The sequence below is a fragment of the Phyllostomus hastatus genome, unplaced genomic scaffold (assembly GCF_019186645.2).
Source record: "Phyllostomus hastatus isolate PE091 unplaced genomic scaffold, TTU_PhHast_1.1 phas_scaffold_129, whole genome shotgun sequence".
Taxonomy (NCBI): domain Eukaryota; kingdom Metazoa; phylum Chordata; class Mammalia; order Chiroptera; family Phyllostomidae; genus Phyllostomus; species Phyllostomus hastatus.
In genome coordinates this window covers 6,584,824-6,594,784 of record NW_025334009.1, presented here as the reverse complement: position 1 = coordinate 6,594,784, position 9,961 = coordinate 6,584,824, and the positions used below count along the sequence as shown (strand labels likewise).

Below are 9,961 nucleotides of genomic sequence, written 5' to 3'. Positions count from 1 at the left end.
AATGGCTAGTCCTGAAAGAGCGCACAGGTGAAAAAGAGCATCACCCTTCCTTGCAGCTTCGTCCAGTGTCAGTTTAGTGCATCTGGACTGACATTTCCCAGAATCCCTTGCCTGTAGAGGACCAGGTGAGTGTCCGCCAGGAGAGATAATGCATGTGTCATTTGCAAAGAAGAAGCGAGACTGTTGCACCAGGCCCTGTGGTGGCTTCCACACACTGCTGTCCACCCGCTGGCTCCTCTTGTGGGAGCTGGGCAGCACCTGGACCCGCAGCAACTGGTCCCTGCTGCTCCTGAGTCCTGGGCCAGGTGCCCGTGTGTCACCATGGGGAAGGGCAACTTCGGAGCAGGTCACTGTCCACACACTTCGTCCTCGTGAGGTCTAATTGTCCGTGGGGGTTGCAGTTTGTCCTGATAGGTTCCACTTTGTCCTTGCTGCTGTCCACACCTAGCTTTTCTTCCTGACTGCCCATGTGGCTGACCTGTGGAGACTTTCCTCCTGTGGTCAGAGGCCAGGCGGCAGCCTGTGCACACTCGCTGGCCAGCTCCCGCAATGCACACAGTGCCATTTCTAAACCCAGGGTCCAGACTTTCCCTCTTGTTTCAGGGCTTTTTCCTCAGTGCCCTGAGGCCAAAGCAAATACTGGACTGCTCCCCTTGCGAAGTGGCTAGATCCAAACAACTGAAGTGTTTTTGTGTATAGCTGTTTGAAAACACACATCAATTAGAAAAAAAATTACTTTATTTTATTTTTAAACACTCAGTGCCACAAGACAATGCACCGAAATACTAACATCTCAGAGAGGCTGGATTTGAGGAGTGGGAATGCAGGCGCATCTCTTTACTGCTTTGGGCTTTTTATCTGTGTCCAGTTTCCTACAAAGCACATGCATTGCTTTCGTAACAAGGAAAAAAAAGCACTATTTCAAAAGTGGAACTGGAGGATGTCCTGAAACATTCATTATCATGATATGGTTGTGGGTCAGATTTTGGTTTCTGATGCAGCTGTATTGCGCTGAAGTAACGGACCGGTGTTTTTTGGTTCCACTGAGCCGCCTCCTCTCCACGCTGCAGAGGGGGCCGGCAGGCTGCCAGGGCAGAGCTGACATGCACCTTAGCTTCCAAAGCCTATGTTTGTCCCCATTTTCTATGTGGAGGCATAAGCCCAGTGCAGAGTGACCTCCTCCTCGCTAGACAAAAGTTTTCTAAACCTTCGTGATGCCAGCTTCTTCATGCAAAGATAACACGCAAACATAGCAGGTCCCCGCCTGAATAGGAGGGTGGCTTGGTAAGAGCACACTGGTGTCCAGAAGGAGAGAGGCCAGCCCAGTGGTGGTGTGGTGTTGTTAGGTAGGACACCCAGCCCCTTAGCGTGCTTTCTGTCCCCAAGGGCCTTTCTCCCGTTGGCTGTTCTGGCACTATAGGCTCGACAGCACCGCACCCCCCAACCTGGGCTCTGTTGGCGTGTGTCCACCTCACTGAGCACAGGGCTCTTCCAGAACATTCCCAGCACCCCCTCCCCCCAATCCTGTACCTGTGTCTCCCAGGGTCTACTTTGACAGGAGCTGATCTTCAGTCGCCATGTGTGATTGAATTGATTTGTGCAAGTGATAATGGCGTCATGAGTCCATTCAAGTGCATTCCTGCCATGGAATTCAGCGCAGACACCAAAAACAAAGCTTTGAAATAATGTATTGCCCCGGAAAAGCGATCGAACATCCTACTACTTAAAAACAACCAGGGCAGAAGGGAGTCCAGAGGGAGCCGGGGAGTACAGAAGTCCATCTTCGTTACAGTCATCAACATGCACCAAGAGAAGAAACAAGCTGAAAGAAAGCACATCGAACATATACAGTGGCTGCCTTTGGGTAGTGGGGCTTATGGGTGATCTTGATGTCTGGGTTTGTTCCCTTTGTGTTAAGCATTTTTAGAAATAGTTTTTGCTACTAGGAAATGGAGTTTTAAGGAAATCTAAGTCTGAGGAACAAGGGAACAGAGACATGAGAAATAGGAGGTCCTTGCTGGGAGGTGAAGTGTTAGGGACATTGAGGGGAAATACGTTTCTTTGGGGGAAGGGCCTTCTCCACCTCCTACATGAAGGCAGAGTCCCCAGCCCACCCGCCTGGTCTGCTCCTCTGTTCCAGCCTCAGATGCCATCAGCGGGCGCACCGGTCAGTTTTCTGAGGATGGATGCGAGGTGGTGGGCAGAGCTCTGGTCCATCGAACCAGAGACCCGGAGGAAGAAAATCAACCCGTGTCCTTGGGCCCCTGGGTCATGTCGGCAATAAAGCTGTTTCCTGCCGCATCGCCCGACTGATAGGGAAGGGAGATTGTGAAAATGCTCAGAAAGAAAGGCACGGTCATCGGAGTGACGATCCCCTTCCTTCTGTGGCTGTTGCCAGAAGTACCACACATTATACGCACGGTCTTTGTCTAGCCCGCTGCCTGCGTGGTTTGGTTTTGGTGAATACAAGAATTTTCTCTAAGGGAAGTTCCAGGGCAACAGCAGTTTCCTATTCCTATTTCCCATTAGGTCTCAAGGTCATGAGTCCCTTGTTCCTCAAGGTTTCCAAGAGCCGAAACCCTGCAATCAGGGATCATGCCGGGGCATGGCTGTGGGCCGAGTCAACTGCAGAAATCACTATTTCCAAGTTCATCGGTGGTGGGGGAGGAGGCTGGGGTGGGGGAGGAGACAGGAGGGGGTTGCTCAGTGACTTTGTTTGCAAATGTTGACCTTCGCAAACCTGCAACCCTGTTTGGGTGAAAGACCTTTCCCATCACCCTTTGTCCCGTCTTCTCCAATGTCCCAGTTCACTCATTCATCTCCAGGGAGAAGTGTACGGAGAAGACTCCAGCCACGGAAGTGATTTCGTGTAGACCACCTCACCCCCGGGCGGTGCCCGCTCCGCGCTGCGCCAGGGGTCGGAATCTGAGCGGCCTCCTCCCCCGTCAGCGTGCCTGGCAGGCCACTCTTGCCAGGGGCTGAGTCAGAACCCGTTAGAGAGCTCCTGCTCCCCGGTGGAGGGGGGCATGGAGCTGGCCCTCTCCAGCCTGTCGGTGCGGAGGAAGGGCTGCCACTTCCCCAGGGGCACGGACAGGAGCCGGTGGAACAGCTGGCGCAGGTACTTGCGGAACCTCTGGCCGACGAAGACGTAGATGATGGGGTTGATGCAGCAGTGCGAGTAGGCGATCATCTCCGTCACCTGTATGGCCACGTCCAGCTGTTTGCTCTGCTTACACTGACTGGACAAGATGGTGTTTTGGAAAGCAGAAACAAATATAGTCAGATTGAAGGGCGTCCAAAAGAGAAAGAAGATGAGCATGACGACAAAAATCAGACGGACGGCCTTGGCCTTCTTCTCGTTGGGCCGCCGGAGCAGGATCCTGATAATCCCCGTGTAGCACACGACCATGACCACCAGGGGCAAAATCAGCCCCGCGATGTTGAGCTTCAGGGCCTGGAACTGCCTCCACTGCTGCAGGTGTTCCTGAGGGAAGTGAAGGCTGCAGGTGCGACGACCGAACTCCTCTTGCGTCTTAGAAAAGTAAAAGCCCGGGATGGCAGCCAGGAAGGCCAGGGCCCAGACAATGCCGCTGGTGATGACGCCAAAGGTGACGGTCCGGATCCGCAGTGCAAACACGGCGTGGACGATGGCCAGGTACCTGTCGATGGTCAGCAGGATGATGAAAAAGATCTCGCTGTACAGGCCTACATAATAAAACCCCGACAGCAACTTGCACATCCCGTTGCCGAACACCCAGTTATCCTTCAGGCTGTAGTCAATCCAGAAGGGCAGCGTGAAGAGGAAGAGCAGGTCAGAGAAGGCCAGGTTCAGGAGGTAGACGCTGGTCATGCTCTTGAGCCTCTTGTACTGCATGAGGACCAGGACCACCAGGATGTTGCCGACCAGGCCAACGACAAACACCAGGGAGTACAATGGGGGCAGCAGCTGAGCCCCCAAAGCCCTCAAGTCCTGTTTACTGCATGGGGTTGCACCCTCCCCATAGTCAATTTCTGTGGTCCCATCATAGTTCTTTGGGACCGTGGTGTTTTCCATCCTGGCTTCTCCCACGGGTCCAGGAAGATGGTTTCTGTATTCCCTTTGCTGTTAAGGGCAGTGGGCTCTGGACAACAAAGACAAGGCAGCGATTATACGTCTTCAGCTATTTGACAACTGTTTGCTGAGTGCCTACTGTGTGCCATGCCCTGGGACCTAAGGATGACCAAGGGAACCTGGTCTTCCCTCTGCCCTCATGGAAACTATACTTTAACGGGGAGTGGAGGGGCCAACCAGCAAATGAGTGTGCAAACTGTGACTTCGACTACTTGTCACTGAGTGTCGTGAAGGAAAAGTCTGGGGGACAGAGAACCCAGACAAAGGGAGACCTCGCCCACATTCTCCATCACCCATGCTTCCCTCATGCTTCCTGCGGACTTGGAATCGGACCTGGTGCTAACCAACCCCGGAGGGCACCGTTACTGCTGCCCATTTTAGAGGGGGTGACACGGAAGTCTGACGTGGTGAGGACCCACGCGTGGTGAGGACCCACGCGTGGTGAGAATGAGAGCCGCAGCCGGATCCTGGCGCGCATCACTCTCCTGCCCACTCCTGAGACCACTCAGCTTTCCTGCCTGCAGCTGCGTAGCACCGACCTTGCCCTTCCTCTGGAGTCCACAGAAGGACATGGGATGGAAAATAGTCCTGGCTGAGAGTCGAAAACGAACTGATGGATTTTCACGGCTTTGGAGGCTAAAACGATTCTCAGCGAGGGTGACACAGAGCGCTGGGGGCATGTGAAAATATGTGGGTATTTGATGTGGGTATAAAACATGTGGGTATTTGATATGGGTATAAAATATGTGGGTTTTGGGTTGTCACAAAGCCTAGGAGATGCTCCTGTTGTTTGGTGGGCAGGGCCACGGATGTCCTACAGGGCACAAGCCATCCCACCCACACCCCGATAGTGTGGCCATAGTGAAATTCTAGGAAGCCAACCCCGTCCCTTAATTGAGGACACCGAGGACACCAGCAGGGCCCTGATGGGGCACAGGCAGGTTGACAGTAACTCTGGAGGCCTCCTGTGAGAGCCGTGAGGATTTGCAGGAAAGCACAGGCTGGGGGGAGTGGGGTGACCTGGTGAGAAGAAAGGGGGAGAAAGAGCTCAGAACAGCTTCAAGCCACGAGGCATTGCTCAACATCAAGGTGGAAGCTGAAGTAAGCTCCTAAATAGCTGTCTTTACCCAAGATTATGTTGAAACAAACACACACAAAAGAGAGCCACTGGAGAGCCCGCCTGCAGGAAGTGCCCCAAGCCCTGGTCTCTAGCCCCCCTCCCGCTCCCTGCTGACCGCTCACTGAGACTCGGGGAACCTATGGCTGTGCGAACTCGAGGACGTTCATCTGCCTCTGAGCCTCGGTTCCCCCTCTGTAACGTGGGAAAGGAAGGGTTACCTTGAAGGGCTACTGTAGGGTGAAATACGAGACAAGCCCCCCAGGAGACTCACCAGGACCTTAGGAAATATTAGTGGACTATTGGGGCACGCCTTCCCTGTGGGGACATTTCCCGGAGGCCCGTTGCCACCAGGAATGTTGCAGGCACCCGTCCTATCCTGGCTGAGGAACCCCGCCCCCCCCAGGCGCCCGCACCAGGTCTCTCTGTAGCTCATCCAGAAAGCGAATTCTGCTCGACAGTGATGGACACGACAGCCCCTCCCCATGTGAACTGGGCTTTGAAACTTTCAGTATGTTGCCACCAGTCTGAGGTGCTTTGACTTAAACACCAACCAGTAACGTAGGTGGACCCTATATCACACTTCCCAGCTTCAGTCCGCAGCCTCTGGTGCTCTTCCCTCTACACTCTGCTCAATGCCTGTTTCCTGCCCAGAGATTTACACTGTGCACTGGCCACTGGAAATGAAGCGCACACAGGGTGTTGGGCACCTCAGCCGGGGCAGCGTTATTTCCTGCCGAGTCCACTCCTCTGGCTCTCTCCTCCTTCTCTGGATTTGCCCCTCGGTTGAGTAATCAGCCCTCTTTCTGGAGAAACCCGGACTGGCAGTTGCTAACGAGCCCTGTTGACAATGCCTGATCTCCACTGTCACTGGCGGTGCTGGCAGATCAGCCGGCCAGCCAGCAGTTCGGGCCCAGTGGGTTCACAGTGCACGCAGCAAGTAGCTTGGAAGCACAAAGAGCTGCTAGTGCAAGACTGACCCCCTAAGCCCAGTTTTGGGCGGAATTTTGGCAATGGTAAAGGCACGCTGAGTCAGTGTTATAAGAAGCCATTCTGAACTGAGAGTTCCCTCCATACCCCCGACCCTCAACAGCATCCACTGTGTTTCCAACTTGTTGGGCACCAGGCAGCAACCTCAGGACACGCTGCCCCAGAGGGAGAGGGGCTGGGCTGGGGCCCAGGAGGAGAAACCGAGGACCATGCTGCTATCCAACCTGGCAGCCACGCTGTATACAGTCTGCTGCAAAAGTCTGCCCCAAGGCCATTCATTCATTGCCCAGGGGTCAGCTCTGGCCCTGGAGCCTGGAACCTCCCTGTGCCAACATCCTCCAGCCTGGGAGTCTCTGAGCAGAGGGTCTGTGAGGGTAATGACACCAGGCCTGCTGGCCTGCAGGAGCTGGCCTAGCCGGGCTCATGAGAACCAGTCATGTGCATGTTTTCTCAGCTCCACATTCGGCGTGGAGCTGAAATCCACCATCGTGGGAGTATCTACGCATGGGAATCGGCAAGACTAGAAATCAGGACTCTTTTTTAGGGCTCTTAGTAGCAATCAATGCTTCCCCCGAACCCCGCCCCCAGTCTGAGTAGCCCAAGAGCTGTCCGGCCGGTCACAGTGGGGACTGCAGGGCCGGTGAGTGGCACGCAGCCCGGTGGCAGGCTGTGCAAACTCCTGGGCCTTGCTAACTCTGGAAACCCGAGGCCCTCCCGAGTTGATGGGGCCCCCGTGCCCCTCTGTCTTCGGACCACAGCTCTGCTGACTCTCTGCTAGAACAGAATAGATGCATCCCAAGAGGTCCTCCGGCCAGCCCCCTGCCTTCGGCTGGGTGGAATTCTACCTCCTGCAAACCCAGCCCGCAGTCTGATCTTGAGGATCCTCGGTCCTAGTCTTCTTCAGAAGCGGGTTCAGTATCCGATCATCCTTACATCCGCCAAGGCCTTCCTCGTTCATGCCTCCCTCTTGCTGCACTGACTCCATATTCCAGCTACGGTTTTCACTTACACGGGGAAAATTGGGCAAGTAAATTCCTCTCGAATAGCCTTCTACAGAAAGTGCCTCTTGTCCCTTAATACTGGGCCAACTTACTTTTAAAAAAAAATTATCCTCACGCAAGGCCATTTTATTCATGGCTTTTACAGAGAGAGAAACATCATTGCGAGAAAGAATCAATTGGTTGCCTCCCACATGAGCCTGGACCAGGGACTGTACATGCCCAGGCCGGGGATCAAGAATGAAACTCGCAACCCAGGAATGTACCCTGACCAGGAATCCAACCCACAACCTTCCTGTTATGGGATAAAACTCCAACCAATCGAGCGAGCTACACTGGCCAGGGCTGGGCTGACTTTCTTAGTGACTAACAACCCATCATTCAAGAAAGCTTCCCTTTTTGAGCAAAAATAAAAACCTGGTTTACATCCGAGTGCCCAGTATCATAAATCCACCCATTTTCAGTGTTGCTACACAGCTCATTGCCTTCCAGAAGCGTCTGCGGGCTGCTCAGACACACTGCACGCACGTACTCTCACCAGATTCCCTCCAGGGAGGACGACAAGACAGAAAAGACAAGGGCCACTTACGCTGGTGTCAAGGAGCTTTGTCCACAGAGTCTTTGTTTCTGGAGCGTTTAGAGTCTTTGTTTTCAAGGTTCAAGGTCTCAATAGAATAGGAGGAAGTCCTCAGCTTCCTGTGTAGTGATGGAGACAGGACTCTGGGGTTCTTGGTCGTTCAGAATGACTAGGAGGGGACAGAAGTCTTCCTCTTGTGTGGTTGGGTGTCCATGCACGGCCACAATGCCCACCAGCGGCCAGTTGCTGGAGGCTAAGGTCACTCTAAGGACTTTTTCTGGTCACTGGATTGTACTTTGCCCTGGGGAGCTCTGTCTTAAGGGATCAGGAGAGTGGGGTAGGGTGGAACTCAGTGGAGCAAGGTGGGTGCCAGCACAATTCTGAGAACTTGTGGAGCAATTGCAGGCTGGGAATTGAGGTGGGAGGGACGAATGCAGGGCGTGGAGCTCTTGTGGTCAGTAAGCAGGCTTTTTTTCTTTCCTTTAAAGATTGCAAGTACCCTGGGTCCTGTGTTCCTCAAAATGATCCGGCTGATAAAAGCCAGAGAGCAGAGGCAGCTTCTCTCTGGCGCCCTCTATGCCCTGGGCTTCTGACAGCTCCAAACCCCCCATCTCCTCCTCTGTCCTTGCCCTCCAGGCTCCCTGCCCAAAACCCACAGAGCAGTTTTATTGAGAGGGGCCTCCAGCCTGCAGGGAATCCAGGGCCGGTGCACGGAGCCTGGCAATGGGCCGCCACGGGCCACGTTCCAATCCCAGCTCTTCACTTGAGTCACAGGCAGATCACTAGCCTTTCCCAGTCTTGGTTCCCCTCCATCCGATGAGTATGCTGAACGCTTAGGCCCACAGGAGGATGCGAGAGGTCGGCTTGTAGGCGAAAAACGTCATGGGCGTCAGGCACGAGGAAACATGTCCGATGAGTGATGCTCACGACCGTCCTCCCCACGACTACCGGCGCCTGCTGGCCGCCTGTGCCCCTCAGATTATTCCACCTGCTTCTCTGTGAAACGGGGATTCTGCCAACCTTTCCTGCAGGCCCCACTGCCAAGTGCCACTCAGAAATCATGAACGTGGACGTCCTCTGAAACTGTCACTTGTCCCTTCAAGGCTCGGTTTCCTGGTCTATAAAAATGTGATAAGCTGGCTGCAGCACATCATTACCGAATCTCTTTACCCAATCCCCTGGATTTTTTTGTTTGTTTGCTTCTTGTTTGTTTCCCCTTTTACCTTCAACATACAAAAAGGTGTCCGACATAGCAGGAAGAAGCAGTCTATTTTGTTCACTGCTTTAACGTCTGTGTAGTTCTCTCTCAGAATGAGCTGCACCTGTGGACAACATTGTTGCATCCTTCCTGTGGTCACATCTACTAAAGACTTTCTATTTACTTTCAGGGCAACTCCCAGCCCTGCTTCCTGGCGAAAATTAAGAAAATTGAGTTTCGAGAGAACAAAAGTACAAAGCTGCTTGAACTTCTGCAGTTTTGCAAAGACACACTCAAAGTGAAGTTATGGGGGTGACTTCTCCTTTTTGCTATCCTCCTTAGGAACCCAGTGCGGACTGGCACAAACACGGCAGGGCCCAGTGGTCCCGGCAGACGCCCTGCCGCAACCCCGTGATGTCAAGTGCAAACGGCCACAACCTCTAGGCTTCCCGAAGGTGTCTTCATCATCCAAGCAACGCATGCGAATCACTAGTATGTGGCACTGTTTCAAAGAAAATGCACCAGGACTTCCTCTTCAGGAAAACTTTGTAAGAAGTAAATAAATAAAATAACGGGCTCCTCGGAGGCAGAGGGTCTGTATAGAGAGCTAGTTAGTAAATCCCTGTTGGCAGCTGTGCAGCAGTCCACCCAGTGTGACCCACACTGTTACCAGGAGGGAAGAGGCAGAGTCATGGGATACCCCGGGAAGAGTGAGCAGCAGGAAGTCCAGGGGAGTGGGGACCCTGAGCAATGAGCACCTCCCAACAAGGCCTTTCTTTCCAGTCTGTATACCTGCCCTGGTTTCCACTGCACCTTTCTCTTAATATGAAAAGTGGAGCTCAGACAGATGTTACCCAGGGGCTCCCAGCCCTTGAACACCTGCCTTAGAGAGCCTGTGCTCACAGGGTGCGCTGGGGTCACCTCCCGAACAGAAAGCTCCAAGTCAGTATTTTTTGGTGGCCTCCTGCTG

The 9,961-nt window shown here is 53.6% G+C and overlaps 1 protein-coding gene across 1 annotated transcript; it reads right to left on the bottom strand.

Annotated features, from left to right (window-relative positions):
* Positions 1–1,249: 1,249 nt before the first annotated feature.
* On the bottom strand, positions 1,250–8,036 carry LOC123830400 (C-C chemokine receptor type 1-like). Its single transcript, XM_045856572.1, has 2 exons — positions 7,806–8,036; positions 1,250–4,121 (listed from the first exon to the last, which is right to left on the bottom strand). The coding sequence occupies exon 2, from the start codon at positions 4,052–4,054 to the stop codon at positions 2,984–2,986; it is 1,071 nt and encodes a 356-aa protein (XP_045712528.1). The 5' UTR covers positions 4,055–4,121; positions 7,806–8,036; the 3' UTR covers positions 1,250–2,983.
* Positions 8,037–9,961: the final 1,925 nt, after the last annotated feature.